Source organism: Gobio gobio (genome assembly GCF_949357685.1).
Source record: "Gobio gobio genome assembly, chromosome: 10".
NCBI lineage: Eukaryota > Metazoa > Chordata > Actinopteri > Cypriniformes > Gobionidae > Gobio > Gobio gobio.
The window spans coordinates 44,531,540-44,549,972 of record NC_137116.1 but is presented as its reverse complement, the minus strand read 5'-3'; the positions used below and the strand labels follow the sequence as shown (position 1 = coordinate 44,549,972).

Here is an 18,433-nt window from a genome sequence, read left to right as displayed (position 1 = left end):
TTTCAATAAAGTGTGAGTGAGCCAAACGAAAGTCACGTCACAGACGCAGCAGGTGTCAGATTTCATTCATCACGAGAGCGAAGAGCTGAGAAGAGCTGAGGTAAACGCGGCTGTCATTCTCGGCGCGTGTCCAGTCTGGTGCGTTATCAGATCGCATATGGAAACTTTCATAGGAATTCATTGAAAATTTGAAACACTCACTTTGCTCCGTACCGCTCCGTTATTAATGCCCGAGCCGAGCGGCAGCGGCCGTTCGTATTTACATTCTGTGAGTGAGATCCCACCCCTGTGGGCGGGTTGAAAACATGCGGAACTAGCTCCTGTAGTCTCTAGGCTCTGGCCAAAAATCCTCCGATGACACAAAATGACGATATTTGCATCATCGGAGGATTTTTTCCAGAAATAAAATGCCTAATTCTCTCGTCTCAGGGGGATATCAGGGGGGAAAGTACCATAATTCGAATATACTACCGGGTTTCTACTGATACAAAGCTTAATGCTAAATCACTGAAGTTACCCTTTAAGGAATTATAAGTGAACCACTCAGTCCGTTGAGCTAGCTTTTACGTGTGTTGTTTGGATTAGAGTCAATTTCCAAAAGTTGCTAAAAGTTGCCAAATACATTTTAAAAAATTGCTAAATTTGTTGCTAGGTGCTTTTTGAAAAAAAAGTTGCTAGGGTAGACTGAAAAGTGGCTAAATCTATCAACAGAATTGCTAAGTTGGCAACACTGGTCATGTATGGTCAAACAGATAAGAGTAAGATCAATTGAAACTAAAGGGTCTATTTTTTGTGTACACTCACAATAAAAACCAAACATTGTGCTTTAAAAAAAAGAAGAAAACAAACAGGATGCCACTTTCTGCCGTCCCAGTTTCCTTTCCGTGAAGTTAGTGGAGCACAAAAACTAATCGAGACTCTGCATATAGGCTTCTAGCAAGCTTTTGCGTGCCATCTGAACTCTTGTTTTGGGTTGTTGCGTAGATCGTCTCTTCTTCCTCAGCTCTTTTTCCTGTTGTGGTGGTTAGCAAACAGAGTTGTCCTTCTGGATTGTAGTGTGGATCGCCTGTGACTGACTGTATTCGCCGTCTGACTGTATGCACCGTGACGTCCGTACCATGGCGGTTTGGGACGAATACATGTACCGTTGCACCCCTAATATTTAACTGTGTTGTGTCTTATGTAGACGAAAGAGGAAGTGATTGGGACTCTGGAGTCAGTGCAGTCTCTTCAGGTACAGAACGCCCACCTGCAGAAGGCCAGAGAAGGCTATCACAGCAAGTGTGTAGAGCTTGAGAGACTACGCAAAGAGGGAGTGCCTCAGAAAGAGCTGGAAAAGGTGTGTTTGAGAGGGAAGACATTCAAGTCCAAAAATGAACGTTACTAGTCTATATGAATTCTGCACCATGTCATCTAATTCATTGAAAAAGTCTGATTCAAAACTACTTTTGGCAGATGTCAAGCTTTTCTCAGAATAATGACTTTGCAAGTTTGAAAGCATAAAACAAAGCGACCCACAATTTTTCATGAGTCTTGTGTTCCACTGAAGAAAGAAAGTCTATGAGTTTAAGTTTGGAATGACTTGAGGGCAGCTTTTCCATTTTTGGGTGAACTAATCCTTTAAGCTGGTAGCCTTCTTGCATTATCTTGAAGTGAAGGCCTAATTTCTAGCTAGACTAATATATTTTTTCATCTGCCTCTTTCTCTTTTCTCAGGCTGAGCTGAAATCGAAGAAGGCAGCGGAGTCATTTACAGGGTCTATAGAGAAGTTTAACCGTGCTGGAGGAGACTTTGAACAGAAAATGAGTGAATCGGCACAGGTTGGTGATTTGACAGTCGAGGGTTGTTTTTTTTCAGCCCTGCCAAGCGCATTAGTGCAGACTGCAGTCGCATGTGTGAAACATCTTTAAAGCAGATAATAATCTTGGTAAGTTCGCAACTTCTCACAATCAAGACCTTTAGAGCAAATTTTACAGTGTCAATGAGCTCAATAAAGCCATGTAAAGTTGCCATGGCTACGAGGGCCATTATTAAAGCAGTCTGTTTGACAAAATGATTACATGCCTACAGTCTATTTCTGCCTGGTGTCGACCTGCATGTATGAATAATTTGAGAGCGAAGAAAGGATGAATCTGTTAAAGGCAAGAGAAGTCCTTACCTCAATCCGAGAGCACTTCGGTCATGGTATCCCCTTCATTAGGGCATCAACAATAATCTTTAAATTATAGAGGCTGACCACTGTTAAATGCTAGGGCCAGTTCCTTTTAAATTCAAGCAAAAGTTCAACTATAAGGTCCTGATCTACTGAGATCCCAAATAAAGGTTGCAAATATACTTGGACAACCTAATAAGTAGCTTTCCTGCTCCATCTCATGAATTGTCAACACTGTCAGACAGAAAATAACCATATTTTTCATATCACACATGTATTCAATGGTGTAGCACTTATTTTGATTTCTGTTCCTACTTACTAATAGGATTATGTTAACATTTCCAAAAAAGGTCAATATTGAAACAAACCTTGGGAAGATTTTTTGCTTATTTGAAAAAAAAAAAAAAAGAATACAAAATATATATAATTAATATATGAAGGCAATGACATAGGGAGTGTAGGGAGTGAAGTTTATAATTATTTTATAAAATAGAGCAGTAAAAAAATTAAGGCCATGCTATATTGTGAAGATTCACATTATACACTACTTGGGATTAATAGTATTTTTTTTTTTTGTTGAGAAATTGACACTTTTATTCAGCAAGGATGCGTTAAATTGATCAAACAAGAAAGAGTTTTTTTTTTTACATTATCAAACATTTCTAATAAATAAATGCTGTTCTTTTGTGCCTTCTATTCATCAAATCCTGATAAAAATGTATCATGGTTTCCACAAAAAAATATTAAGCACAACCATTTTCAACATTTATAATAGTAAGAAATGTTTCTTGATCACCATATCAGCATATTACAAATGATTTATGTAATGGCTCAGGAATAAGTTATATTTTAAAGTATATTAAAGTAGAAAGCAGTTATTTTAAATTGTAATACTATTTCACAATATTACTGTTCTACTGTATTTTTCATTAAAAAAAAAAAAAAATTATCCTTGGTGAGCACAAGAGAAAAAAAAACATTTATAAAATCCCCAAAACTTTTAAACAGTCAGTAGCTTCTCTTTAAATTTGTCCTTCCCCATCTGCAGAAATTTCAGGACATTGAGGAGTCTCATTTACGGCAGATGAAACTACTGATCAAAGCGTATTCACACTCCATTGAAGACACACACGTACAGGTTGGGCAGGTAAGGCTCGCATTCACTCTTGAGATTTTACCTACTCCTATATTCTGTTTGATTTCTGTAATTGTGCTGAAAACTGTTCAGACGAATTACCCCTGTGGCTCAGAGTTCTTCTGGTCAGCATGGCCTCGATTAGCTGTGCTAGATCAAATCTTGTTCTATCCCCTTCAGGTCCATGAGGAATTCAAGCAGAACGTGGAGAACATTGGCATTGAGAACCTCATTCATAAGTTTACAGAGCAGAAGGGAACAGGAAAGGAGAGACCCGGTGAGTCGGAGTCTTATAAAACACTTATCTGTCACTGCTATCATTCCGGATAAAATTTCTGGTTTCTCAGACGTAGATAAAGACCGGACAAAGATGAAAATGGATTTTTAGTAGATAGTGCTCCAGGACCAGGCTGAATTTATGTCTGAAAACTTGCTCCAGAAGAAATTATAAATGTCCAATACAACATTGAGCACATTCGGTTGATTGACTTTTATGTTGAATTTCTGTTTTACTGGATAATGATTAATTGAAAATCATTCTTCTGCAAATTTGTCGGATAGTGACTTCAAAATGTAGTGCTGAGCTCCAAACTTTCGTTTAATATTGTGTGTATGTGTGTGGATAAGGTCAAGTAGGATTTGAGGAGTATCTGTCCTCCCTGGTATCTGAGAACAGTAAAAAGAGTCGTGCTAAAGCCTTCAGGATCCCCGGCTTAGGAAAGAGAGACAAGGAACCGGATTCAACGTGAGTCATGCATTCATATGAAATGCACACAATATATTTAAATGTTGTGAATCAAGGCTGTAACCACCATAGACCTTCAGAGTGACACCCGCAATAATTCACAACATTGGTTGATCAAAATGAGTTTTTCAGTGACCAATTCTAGATTGTTATATACTGAATGACTTTTTATACCTCTTTTGTCCTCTAGGGATTCAGCTGTGGCAGATGCTCTTGTGAGTTCTCATAACACACACACACACACACACACACACGTTTGTTTCACTATATTAGTGAGGACATTGCATAGACTTCCATTGATTTTATATTAGGTTAACCCAACCCCTGCCCCTGAACCTACCCATCACAGAAACGTGTGCAAAACACTTGATTTAAATCATGTATTCATAGTTTTCAGTCACATGACTGTCACGGAGCCTTGGAGGGCAAAGCCGCCATAGAACTCCATTGAACTGCAGCACAAGCCTGTCAAATTTCCATCTTAAAACAAAAATATGTGAACAAGATGCACTTTTTGGGCACTTATGATCCACATACAGCTCCTGCTGCAGTGTTTCAATCACTAAAAACAGCGGAACGTTTTTAAAATGTTTAACGTGAAAAACACTATAGGGTGAGTTGCACCAATAAGGATTCAATTAAGCAAAGTTTAACGCTAATCTAGGATTTGTTGATATGGGTTTTATTTTAAATTGAGTTGTTGCACCACTTAATTTTAAACACAGATTAATTACGCAGTAAACCCGTTAGAATTAAAGAGCTGATCAAGCAGGAGACGGCGGGTGAACTGACGACAAGCTAAAGAATTCTTATTAGTGCAACCTACCCTTAAAGTACCGTAATGTACGAAAACAGTGACATTAGAAGATTAAATTCAGTTTACACCTTTTTGATGATGCATACTATATACAGGCGAGCAGATGAGCCCAGGATATGAATTCAACGCGTTTTCTTTATAATGATTTTCGATGGGAAAAATACGCTTAATGAGAAACCTTGTGTTTCACTAATGCTCATCTGCTTTCCTGTACAAAGTATGCAACATCAATAAGGTGTATATAGAATTTGGTATTTTAATATCACTGTCTTAGTGCATTAATACTGACTACAAAACTGGTTAAAATGACTTGCGGTCAACGGAGGAAAGCCTTGTTTTGCCCTCAAGGTGGGCGTTCCTATAAGCGTGTGACGTCATGTTTTTTAACTAGTGAGGACCAATAAAATGCTGTCAAAATATTTCTCTTTATAAGTGAGGACAGATTTGGCCCTCACAAGTATAACCAAACCTGTACACACGCACGCACGCACGCACGCACGCACGCACGCACGCACGCACGCACGCACGCACGCACGCACGCACACACACACACACACACACACACACACACACACACACACACACACACACACACACACACACACACACACACACACACACACACACACACACTATTTACTTATTGTTTTTACACACACACACACAGAACAGGTTCAGGTTACTGGTCTTGTATTATCAGCTGTTCTTGGTTCAATGTAACTCTTCTTAGAGCGTCTGAATGAGTCTCATCTCAAACAGTTGTTAGTTTATTCACGCACACATGCACAGACCATAGATGCTGTATTAGTATACTTATACATATTTATATTTTAATTATTGAAGTATAATTCATTCCAAATCTTCAATTACACGTTTTAATATGTACAGTTTAATTTCATTTCGACTACTTAATTTTGAGATGGTCATCACTGATAACTTTCAATGAGTGAGTCAGATGTTGATTAAATGTACTGATTCAATGATTAATGAATCATTCATTAGCAGGAATGGCTCATAAGAATCATTTGTTAGTGAATAAAATTACACTGGCTATGATGTATATGTTTTATGCACGAAAAATAAACAGCTCATAAGAGTGTTTTGTTGGTGAATCTGACTTACTGTACATCATTATGCTGTATGACTGATCTGGGAAGGTTTTCTCAAATTTAGCTAACTTCAAAGGACAAATAAACCCTCCACAAACATACACAGACACATACTGCCCACTGTTTGAATGTAGGTTCACATGTGTGTTTGGAAAACCGAGGACTCTTTTTCTACACTGACATCTGTGTGTACGAGAGAGTGACGTGTTTGGCATGGTCTGGTTACCTCATTAAGCTATATTTAACACTGAGGGTGTTTAATGAATGTCTGATAGACAACTGACTGCCAGGGATCCTTCATAAACACACACTTGTTACGGGCTGTTATGTAAGACTGCAGTTTTAGTCAGACCACAACTGCCTCTCTTAATATATTGGTGCTGTTTTGATGTGAGCCATGGCAACAGCATTTGTATGTTTAGGAGTGAAAGACAGATCACATACACGCTACAGTCTTGCAGAGATTCATCACTCTGTCACCTGATGTCCTGTGCCTTTAAATGTTGTTTCTCATTGTGAACTTGTGCTGTCTGTTTGTGCTTGTGTGTAGAACTCACCCCTCGAAGTGGACGACGAGGGCTTTGTCATACGTGCAGACGTCAACCAGAATGATATCCTTCAGAATAAACCATCAGGAGTGGATGCAGTCAGTGTGTGTGTGTGTGTGTGCAGAAGTGTGTATGTGTGTACATACGAAGGAGTCCATAAGTTTGAGACCACTGGTAAAAGTGCTTCAATTCTTAGTATTCAGTTTGTTCTTCTTTTGCTCTAAATTCAGAAGCACTCAAGCTGCATTAACTTCCCAAGTTGTAAAACATGATAATCATTTGATCCAGCATGATTTTTAAAAAATGATCAAAAGAGTATCTTGTACTGAAATGGAAGTGAAAACATCTGACTATTTTTCCTTTTATTTTGGACCCTATTGTAGATGTTTGAGTATCCTCAGCACGACAACAAATCATTTTGCCAAAACTTATTTTCACACTTATAGCTGAAATTGATGTCCATGCGGTATAAAATTGAGAGATTTACTAGCTTTTTTTCAGACTAGGAGGCTATTGTCAGGAAGTGTGCTTTGATAAGGCAGGATGGGAAGTGGATGAATTTACTGTCTACTGCCCAATGTTTCTCTCTAAGCGTCCTCTGATGAGGATCTTGTGTCACTCTTAGATTCCTGAGAAGTTATGTTCACCATGAGGGGTGTTTAGGGATATGAAACTCAGTAGCGTCCCTAAATAGCGTGGTAATTTGTGCATTTCACAGTTTGTAGACTATTTAGAACAGCTGTGTTTGTGTATTATTTGCACTCATTTGTCAATTTGTGTCCGTACCAGCATTTGCGTGTGTGTTTTCTGGTCCTTCTTTGTACCTGTGTGTGTGTGTGTGTGTGTGTGTGTGTGTGTGTATGAGTACAAGTGTATCCTGTATGGTGTCTGGAATTGCTCCTTAACGGCATTGCTCTCTACGTTGTTCTGCTGAGGAGAAGGAGGGAAAATTTTACTCCAGTGACTCGGATTTCGATGATGATGAACCCAAGAAGTTTCACATCCAGATCCGACCGGTTGCCAGCAGTAACCGTAGCAACTCAGCAGCCAATGAGCTGGAGCTGAAGGCCACAGTGGGGGCATTGACCCTGCCCCCTAACAGAGCAGTAAGAAATGGGGAGGGGGGTATGTTGAGACTAAATCTTTGATGGCTAAAATGAGACTGATATTTTAGCATCTAGAATATTATACGTGTGCGTGCGTGCGTGCGTGTGTGTGTGTGTGTGTGTGCTTTACATACAAAATAAAAATATATATTTTATTCTACATGTTGAAATCACAAGACTAGCCAAATAATACTAGCATTGTCTTTGTAATCTTCCCTGTTATCTGACATTTTTGTTTCTGAATAACTTAATCATAGGTGACAAATATGCTCACAAAACAAATTATGTATTTTTCACACAAAAATGGCAAACTAAACAGCTTTAACCTTATTGGCTGACTTTATGCAACTTCTGTGAGTCAGGGTGCACATGACAGTTTACAGACGAACTAGTAAAATCATGTTTACCAAATGAGCGCGTTTGAGACAATAAATCACTCTATGTGCCAACCGTTGTGATTTTTTGATGTATGTCTAATGTATCTATGTCTATGTAGGTTTTCAATGTAGTTTTTTTTTTTTTTTCTTTCAGAAAACACATTAAACACACGTTAAAGCAAAATGTTGCATCAGTCGCAACAGAAGAAAGTCCAGTGTCTCATATTGATTGTTTAGGAAAATTAAGAGGTGGCGAAACCTTAAAAAAAAAAAAAAAAGCTATTGTGCATCTTGATCTATATTCACACTCATTTTAAGATGTCTTTGAAAAATATGGTGCAAAACATTGACCAAAATAATGACACTTAATTTCATTTATCCCATCCTGTAGGTGTCAGTAAAGAAGCAGCTCTCACGTAAGTTCACTTATATTCCTCTGTATATCTCAGAAAATATTGTGTATGTATGTTAGTCTGGATATTTTTCAGGTGTTCCCTTTTCCTCCATTACAGGAAACTCCAGTTCAGCAGGTCGATCTGAAGGGGAAGGGGAAAGTGTTCCTCAGAGAGGTCGGTCAACTTCTGTACTCTTACAGCTAGAGTTATGATCATGAATTTTTCAATGCTCATGCATTGTACCTGTTCCTGTGATTTAAGCCAGCCATCTCAAACACTATGTCCCACTTCCTCCTCTGTCCACATTAATAGATGTCGTTATCCCACAAACAGCTCGATCTGACACCTTAATTACAGCAATCTGCAATCCAGCTGACCTGGGGTCGGCGTCATGCATCATAACAGCACTGTCATTATTGTCTTATATTGACAGACTGATCTCAGGACAGCTGAATTGCTGTAATTACAGCCTCAGAATGAGCTCTATTTTTGTATTGTGGGTTTTTTCAATAATAGCAAAAGTGGAAACAATTTTGTGTGTGGTTTTAAGAAAAAGGTTTTAGGCTGTCTTCCTCCCAGGCTGGCTATTACTCAAACTTATTTGCAGAGATTAGTCACGCAGAAGAGTGGTACTATTTTGATAACTGGATAACTTTATGAACTTTTTGTATTTTTACTCCGTAGCATTGTTCTGTTATGTGCTGTACATTATGTTGTATGGGTGGGGTGGGGTGTAATGGTTCAAGATCTAGACCGGTTACTAAAATGTTGATCCATAAGCTATCACCAATGTGACCTTAAAAAAAATCACGTAACCTAATATTTGTTATATATGTGTACTGTAAGGATAAAAGCATCTTCTAAATAACCCCTTACTTAACATTATTATTTCATGATACTGTTTGTTGTTGTACAGAGGGAGAACAGGAGGGTCTGCGTAGATCCACGTCCAGCCCAGATCACAGCAGGTACAGAGAGATTTCTCATACAGCATAATTACTTAATGCTTTAATATGCAAACATGCAGATTTAAAGGTGAAGGATGCCATTGTTGTGACAAGAAATGCAGAAATGCTAAATGCTGAATAGTAGTCTGCCCCAAACTCACACTATTGGTTGAGCCAGAAGAGGACAAACTGAACGAAAATGCTGTTAAATTTGTTAAAAATGTTTTTAATTTAATTGATTGAAATTATAATTGCATTGAATACTTAAAATATATTTATTAATTACATTTATTATTATCATAATTTAGATACTAAAAATATAGATTGAAATATTTTAAAGATAATTTTTGTTTGTTATTTATTTATATTATTCCGATTATGTACACCGTTCAAAATTAAAATTGGTAATAAATAAATAAATAAATGAGGAAACAGTGATCCCTTTTTTCAGGATTCTTTTATGAATAGAAAGTTAAATGGAACAAATGGAAAGTCTTTACGGTTACAATTTAATGCATTCTTTCTCAATAAAAGTATTCATTTCTAGAGCCCAAATTTTTTATAATATTGATATTATTTCAATCATTAATTTAAAGATTCTCTTTTTACATCTTAATGACCTTAGTTTCTCCTACATTCAATTCTCTAGCATTGAATTTCTCTGATCTCTGCAGGTTGAGTTCCACAGCATCTGGTTCGGACGCTCTGTTTGGACCTCCTCTGGAGTCGGCCTTTAAATCCCACAGCTTTGCTGGCAGAGAGCAGCTCCAGAACGCCTTTGCTGTGTCTAAATGTAAATCTCCAGCAGCACACCACCCCCAGCCTCATTACCGTGATAGATGAGAATTGACTGGACGGGCTATTCTCTTACAGCGTTTTAAAAGAACTGAGAATTAAAAGCTTTAAACTTGCCTAATGTGTGCCAGAGTGTGCGTTACCATATTCTAAGGATTAATTGACTCGCTTTAGCAGAACTGCTTGTGTAGGCATTAAAGCATGAATCATTCAATTATGGACAAAAGTGGAATGGAAATTATGTTTATGCCGTCAGCTTTTTCCTCATCATATCTGTTGCTTTTTTAAAGAAATTTCCTTTCGGATCAGTAATAGATTTTTCTCCATGTTTGACAGACGCAGCATTCTCTTCAGATTCATCCTCTCCTGAGAATGTGGAGGATTCTGGACTGGATTCGCCTTCCCATCAGCCCCTTGGAGTGTCCCCTGAACCCAACGGATGGGCTGCCTGGCCGTCTACTCAAACTCAATCTAAAGACTCTGTAAACTTGAGCCGATCCTCTGACCCCTTCCTGGCCGCATTCCGCGACCCCTCGCCCGGTCGGTCTCCTCTCCCACAGGACAACCCCACCAATTCCTGGCCTTGCAATCTCCGTTCTCCACGTGCACCACCCGGCGTCGAGCCCACCACCTTCAGCTTCCCGGCCTTCTCCCACAGCCTGGGGTCTTCAGAACTGGAGCCTTCTGTGTGGAGCTGTAAACACATCCCTCCAGAAGACCCCTTCCTGGCTGTGTTTGAACGCCCCACCCTCAAGGACAACCTGCCCCCACCTGATGCCTGGGCCTCGCCTCCTCTTCGGCCCACCAGGGATGGCAGGGCTGTGGAAGCCCGCTCCGATCCCTTCTCCGTCTCTCTGAATGACACTAAAACCCTCCCTCCCCCATCCTCCTCCCGCAAGGAGCGAGACAGGAAAAGAGATCGTAGCGTCCCGCCTCCGGAGTCCCCGGATGATCCTTTCGCTATTACTATGATAGGCAGTCCAACGCACCAAACTGCTCTGGCAGCGCAGGCAGCTGCACAAGGCAGAGCTGGTAGTAATAGGCCAACACCCAGTCCTAACTCTGCCCCCGCTTCTCAGCCAAAGAAAGAGCTGGTGCATTGGAACTCGGTACATAACCCCTTCAGTGAGGGCACTACAAATAACACTGTCACCCAAGAATTGACCAGAAAACAGAGATCATTTAACGACGAGCCTCGCAGGAACGGGCCGCCGCTCACACGGCATTCTGGGCCACAGGAGGACCTCTGCTTCTCTACAGACAAGGACCAGAACTTCCTGGATATTAACACACAACCAGGTATTACAGATTAGTGAATGACTGATATGGTGTTTTAATGTCCGATTCCGATACTGATATTTACAGAGCAAAGTGGACGATATAATGACAATATACAATGGCCCCACAAAAGTGTATAAACGATTTACCATCATTTAAAAAGTGACAAGCACACTTTTCACACTTCTCAAAAAGAAGCTTTTTAGGTTTCAAGTTATAAAACAATAAATATATTGCTCAAAATAGAGACAACAAATAGAGACACTTTCTTGTTGTCAGACATTGGGGAAACACATTAATATTTAATATGATGAGCTACGCCTACACATGTAATCTAAGAAATGTGAACTTAGTTCTGCAGCATTTTATTGCAGATACCACTTAATTTAATATTTTATATATAATGTATTATATCTAATCTTAAGTGTCTCAATAGTGTCTAAATAATTTTTTGGGATCCATTGTATGATACAATTTAATAATAACAAAAATGTGAATTTACACTACCGTTCAAAGAGTTTTAAGAAGTCTCTTATGCTCACATAGGCTGCCTTTATTTTAACAAAAATAAAGAAAACACAGAAATGTTGTGAAATAATGTAGTTTTTTCCTGTGATGGCAAAGCTGAATTTTCAGCATCAAGTCTTTAGTGTCACACGATCCTTCAGAAATCATTCTAATATGCTAATTTGCTCGAGAAACACGAAGAATTTGAGAATCCGATTGGTGGAAGAATCATTCAGAGTGGTTGAATATATGAAGTAGGCGTATGACAAGATTTTCAGTGAAATTTCTGTATGTTCCGGACACAAAGCTTTCGAATGGCTTTAAGAAGACTTGGGATATAGCACACATGTTGCATGGACCACTTTTGTGATTGAAAAGAGTGGCAGGGTATTAATAAAAATTCCAAAACCGTTTTATGTTGGGTTGGAATGACATGTGGGTGAGTAAATAATGACAGAATTTCCAATTTTTCCCCCCTTTTTCTATCTCAATCGTTCTCTATCAGTCTCCAAGCATGGTTTCAGGCAGGACAGCACTGAACGTCTGGCACTGGCTCCCCCTCGGTCGGTTCGGTCCAAGCGCTCCTCAGGCAGACTCAGTGGCTGTGAGCGGGTAAATGTTCCACAGACCTCATTACACCATCTATCCAACCAGCACACTCAAGCTTTTTTAAAACCATATAAACAAATCCCTTAATAGGGCTCTGCTGCAGCCTCTTTCGTTTTTCTCTTGTTTTATGAGAAGTGGTTTCTCTCATGTGGTCCTTCAAATTGCTCCCTTGACTTCAGCTCTAAATTAACACCACTACTGAGATTCCACTTCAAGCTCTTAATTGCTTTATACCGGGAGGTAACAAATAATATTACAGGACATAGAAACAAGCCTCTGGTAATTTGTTCAGCCCAAAAACACTTGTTTTCCATCCACACACAGTAGAAAGGAGAAAATAAGTGGGTAAGTGACATATAACATATACACTCACCTAAAGGATTATTAGGAACGCCATACTAATACTGTGTTTGACCCCCTTTCACCTTCAGAACTGCCTTAATTCTACGTGGCATTGATTCAACAAGGTGCTGAAAGCATTCTTTAGAAATGTTGGCCCATATTGATAGGATAGCATCTTGCAGTTGATGGAGATTTGTGGGATGCACATCCAGGGCACGAAGCTCCCGTTCCACCACATCCCAAAGATGCTCTATTGGGTTGAGATCTGTGGGGGCCATTTTAGTTCAGTGAACTCCTCATTGTCATGTTCAAGAAACCAATTTGAAATGATTCGATCTTTGTAACATGGAGCATTATCCTGCTGGAAGTAGCCATCAGAGGATGGGGACATGGTGGTCATAAAGGGATGGACATGGTCAGAAACAATGCTCAGGTAGGCCGTGGCATTTAAACGATGCTGAATTGGCACTAAGGGGCCTAAAGTGTGCCAAGAAAACATCCCCCACACCATTACACCACCACCACCAGCCTGCACAGTGGTAACAAGGCATGATGGATCCATGTTCTCATTCTGTTTACGCCAAATTCTGACTCTACCATCTGAATGTCTCAACAGAAATCGAGACTCATCAGACCAGGCAACATTTTTCCAGTCTTGAACTGTCCAATTTTGGTGAGCTTGTGCAAATTGTAGCCTCTTTTTCCTATTTGTAGTGGAGATGAGTGGTACCCGGTGGGGTCTTCTGCTGTTGTAGCCCATCCGCCTCAAGGTTGTGCGTGTTGTGGCTTCACAAATGCTTTGCTGCATACCTCGGTTGTAACGAGTGGTTATTTCAGTCAAAGTTGCTCTTCTATCAGCTTGAATCAGTCGGTCCATTCTCCTCTGACCTCTAGAATCAACAAGGCATTTTCGCCCACAGGACTGCCGCATACTGGATGTTTTTCCCTTTTCACACCATTCTTTGTAAACCTTAGAAATGGTTGTGCGTGAAAATCCCAGTAACTGAGCAGATTGTGAAATACTCAGACCAGTCCATCTGGCACCAACAACCATGCCATGCTCAAAATTGCTTAAATCACCTTTCTTTCCCATTCTGACATTCAGTTTGGAGTTCAGGAGATTCTCTTGACCAGGACCACACCCCTAAATGCATTGAAGCAACTGCCATGTGATTGGTTGATTAGATAATTGCATTAATGAGAAATTGAACAGGTGTTCCTAATAATCCTTTAGGTGAGTGTATTATAAGTGACAGATAACATGAACATATAACTTTTTTTCAGCATCAATATTTTAATTTAACATTTATGTGACGGGAACTCTATATTTTTAGTCTGGTCTTCATGTCTTTTTTTTCACTTTTGTGTGTATTTATTTATTTTATCTGTTCACTTAAGTCCTGTGGTGTGAAAAAGGGATTTTAAAATAAAAAGTTGTAGTCTCCCAATTAAAGGGCTAGTTCACCCAAAAATTTAAATCATTTACTCACACTCATCTTTATGAATTGAGCAGTTTAATCCAAATTTTCTGAAAAGACAATCTCTTTATATGATGAACAGATTGACTTTAGGCTTTTATTCAGTGAACATAAACAGAGGCTCAATCATACTTGCTTGACTCGCGAGAACAAACCTCATTGGTTCTTGCACGTCAAGCGAACATGTGCATTGATGAATGTTTATATGTCTAAATTCAATCTGTTCATCATATAAAGCGATCGTGTCTCTTCAGAAAATTTGGACTAAACCGCTCAATTCATATGGATTAATTTTACGATCTCTTTATAAAAGTTTTTGAAGTGTTAAAGTTTAAGTTGCGTAGCTGTCAATGAAGGGGCAGAAATCTCTTAGATTTCATCAAAAATATCTTCATTTGTGTACTGAAGATGAACGAAAGTCTTGCTTTTTAGAACAACATGAGGGCGGGTAAATGATAACAGAATTTTCATTTTTGAGTGAACTATCCCTTTAATATATAAATATGGCATGTATAATTATAAATTGACATAAAATTAAAATAAAATATTTAAAATGTTTAAATTATTCATAATTATATAGTGTATAAATTCGAATAATAAGATATAATTTAAGCATAGCTGTTGAAAGTGCCACAAATCCTCAGTTCAGGACTTTGATCTTTGCACTTTTTCTGTCGTGTCTCAGTCTAGGTCTCTGTGCTCGTCTCCGCTGCCTGAGCCCAGCCCTCCCCTCACCTCCTCATCCTCCTCCAGCCCCAGTGAATGGGGGATGCAGAACCGCGTTCCCAGCCCAGCCCGAGGTGACCCGAGGCGCACTCCTATTTCCCTAAACACCCGCATTATCACAAAACTTAATCATATATTACACAGAGACAACCAAGAGATTTGCTGTAATTTCATTATGCTAATCTAATGTAGACATACCGGTATGCACATTAAAGGGATAGTTCACCCTGAAATGAAAATAAAGCCATCTTTTACTAGGGTTGGGTACCGAAACCTGGTACCAATATGGCACCGGTACCTATATAACCAGTATGTAACCGGACCGAATCAGAACACAGATTTCAGTGCCTCATTTCGGTGCCATTTAAGTTCAAACGTGCTTTCACGCTTTGGCTGGCGCCGAGCCAGAGAAAGACGCGCTCAGCTCTCGTCACATATCACAACTATTCAGTGTTTTCAAACACATAATGTTTATTTTAGGTTTCAGACATTTAAATGCTTATAAGTACTATCAAAAAATACACACTGATGTCTATAGCGGCAATGACAATCCTTTCAGACAGTTATAATTTAAAGGGTTAATTCACCCAAAAATGAAAATTCTGTCATTAATTACTTACCCTCATGTCGTTCGACACCCGTAAGAGCTCCGTTGATCTTCGGAACAGAAATCAAGATATTTTAGTTGAAATCTGAAGGCTCTGAAAGGCCTCCATTGGCACAATGCACGGTTCACTCTCAAGACCCTTAAAAGGTACTAAAGACGTCGTTACAAAGTCCATCTCACTACAGTGGTTCTAAAATAACTTTATGAATCGGCGAGAATAGTTTTTGTGCGCAAAAAAACCCTAAATAACGACTTATATAGTGATGACCATTTCAAAACACGAAATCATGAAGCTTCGAAGCGTTATGAATCAGTGAGTCGATTCAGCTGTTTGGATCGCCAAATTTCAGCAGTTTGGCGGTTTGACACGCGATCCGAATCATGATTCGACTCACTGATTCATAACGCTTCGAAGCTTCATGATTCCGTGTTTTGAAATGGTCATCACTATATAAGTCGTTATTTAGGGTTTTTTTGCGCACAAAAACTATTCTCGCCGAATTATAAAGTTATTTTAGAACCACTGTAGTGAGATGGACTTTGTAAAGACGTCTTTAGTACCTTTTAAGGGTCTTGAGAGTGAACCGTGCATTGTGCCAATGGAGGCCTTTCAGAGCCTTCAGATTTCAACTAAAATATCTTCATTTGTGTTCTGAAGATCAACGGAGGTCTTACGGGTGTCGAACAACATGAGGGTAAGTAATTAATGACAGAATTTTCCTTTTTGGGTGAACTAACCCTTTAACTATGTGTTTTATTCATATCAGATACACATTATATAGTTAACTATATAGTTTACTCTATTCTTCTCCAGTTCAGCGGTCACTCACTTTCATGTATTTCGTGAGACGAGGATGAATATATGTGATGTTTTCTGAGACGCAAACTAACATGGCGGCGCCCATCGCGCATTACAGATCAACTAACACACATTCACTCACACATTTTTAAAAATCATAATATCAGATAGTTCATGACATGGTTAACAAGTTTGTGAATATTTTGAATAAAAAATAAAAAAATACAGCTGTCACACAGCGCTATTGTGGCTGCTGTGTGTCGTGTGAGAAGCATGACGCGTCGCCATGGAAACAATAAGTTTTCTTTGCGTTCTAAAATAATTAGCCAGAGAATATGGTCATATTTCAAAATAAAGTTGAACCTTGAAAGCTGGTTTGTAGCATACCAAGAATACTGATGACTGCTGTTATTACTGTAACTGTTATTTAGTGTTAAATTAGGCCTGTTGTAGTTGGGTTAGGCACCGGTACCATTTTAAAAGTATCGGTTTGGCACCGGTATCGGGGGGAAAAAAAACGATACCCAACCCTATCTTTTACTCACCCTGCTGTTGTTCTAATGCCCTACGTCCTTCTGTCTTTTTCGGACCTCAAAACTTTTAAATAACGTCCTGCACGCGCTCCTCCATATAATGGCAGTGAATGGCGACCAGGCTAAAACTTTACAAAAAGGATACAAAAGTATCACGCAATGATACAGTGAGACGCGCGCCATATATGGAAAATATATAAGACACGCACAGAGTAACGGCTGAGCTCAGTATTTTGACTGAATAATATGGTTTCTTTCTCGCAAAACCTTATAGTGTGCCTCCTGAACACTTTCCATATAAGTGTTTTAAAATAGCCCACAGGCATATGTCTAATACAGAGGAAGCATCTCCCAAATTCAATTGGTGATCCAATTATTTATCCACCCTCCGACAAAATCCGGGGACCAATAGCGGCAGATGAAGTTATCAATTGATGTAATGTATCCCTGCAGGTTTGTCACGAGGACCCAGTCCCATTTCTCTGAGTACCCAGGAGTCTTGGCCTGTAGCCACAGCCATCACGGAGTACATCAACGCCTACTTCAAAGGAGGAGAACACAACCGGTCCGTCTGATGTTCTTTCACCCCATCTGGAGGACAAAGCCTTTTATCACACTGTAGCTCCAACTTAAAGTGATTTTCTGTCCGTTTGGGTTTCAGCTGTCTGGTTAAGATCACTGGCGACCTCACTATGTCGTTTCCTGCTGGCATCATCCGCATTTTCACCGCCAACCCCAACGCACCAGTTTTAAGCTTCCGATTGGTGAACATCTCTCGAGTGGACCACTTCTTACCCAACCAAAAGTTACTCTACAGGTATGATGTCCTGACACACTAACAACTGACTCATTCTGGGTTCAATACAAGCTCTGTGGACAGCATCTGTCTTTGTACCTGCAGTGACCCTTCACAGAGTGACCCGGACACCAAAGATTTCTGGTTCAACATGCCGGCCTTAACGCTCCACCTGCAGAGAGAGGCAGAGCTCAACCCACAGGCCTCTTATTACAATGTGGCTCTGCTAAAATACCAGGTCAGTCGTCACAAACCTAATGAGTGCTTGAATTACAATATGATCTACTTTAATGAAACACAATGGAATATTCCATGTTCAGAACAAGATAAGCTCAATTGTCCGCAATTCATTTTCACTCCTTGTCCCTCCTGGGCAAAAACCTGGGTTGCTGTAAGTCACTTCACTTAAAATTAGGGATGGGTATCGAGAAACGGTGATTTGATAAAAAAACGCGCATTTCGATTCCACTCGCTTGCGCGCTGTTTCCTGTGCTGCAGACACACACACACACATGTGAGCACAGAACGGCTTCTCATGGTGAAAGAATAGTGCGCGATTATGAGTTCTTCCTCGTCTTTTTGCACAGCACGCGAATGGACAAATACACACAAAAATGTCAAAATACTCTCGT

General features: G+C 39.6%; 1 protein-coding gene across 1 annotated transcript in view; it reads left to right on the top strand.

Annotated features, from left to right (window-relative positions):
- Nucleotides 1-18,433, top strand: part of fcho1 (FCH and mu domain containing endocytic adaptor 1) — a 65,604-nt gene that overhangs the window by 41,784 nt on the left and 5,387 nt on the right. Inside the window, exons 6-23 of the mRNA XM_079827433.1 lie at nucleotides 1,187-1,339; nucleotides 1,716-1,820; nucleotides 3,201-3,299; nucleotides 3,468-3,564; nucleotides 3,915-4,032; nucleotides 4,223-4,247; nucleotides 6,509-6,569; nucleotides 7,428-7,612; nucleotides 8,381-8,405; nucleotides 8,502-8,558; nucleotides 9,301-9,352; nucleotides 10,006-10,124; nucleotides 10,463-11,425; nucleotides 12,417-12,523; nucleotides 15,026-15,140; nucleotides 17,459-17,570; nucleotides 17,667-17,822; nucleotides 17,907-18,039. Coding sequence (XP_079683559.1) covers nucleotides 1,187-1,339; nucleotides 1,716-1,820; nucleotides 3,201-3,299; nucleotides 3,468-3,564; nucleotides 3,915-4,032; nucleotides 4,223-4,247; nucleotides 6,509-6,569; nucleotides 7,428-7,612; nucleotides 8,381-8,405; nucleotides 8,502-8,558; nucleotides 9,301-9,352; nucleotides 10,006-10,124; nucleotides 10,463-11,425; nucleotides 12,417-12,523; nucleotides 15,026-15,140; nucleotides 17,459-17,570; nucleotides 17,667-17,822; nucleotides 17,907-18,039 — 2,682 coding nt within the window. The remainder of the gene's footprint in view (nucleotides 1-1,186; nucleotides 1,340-1,715; nucleotides 1,821-3,200; nucleotides 3,300-3,467; nucleotides 3,565-3,914; nucleotides 4,033-4,222; nucleotides 4,248-6,508; nucleotides 6,570-7,427; nucleotides 7,613-8,380; nucleotides 8,406-8,501; nucleotides 8,559-9,300; nucleotides 9,353-10,005; nucleotides 10,125-10,462; nucleotides 11,426-12,416; nucleotides 12,524-15,025; nucleotides 15,141-17,458; nucleotides 17,571-17,666; nucleotides 17,823-17,906; nucleotides 18,040-18,433) is intronic.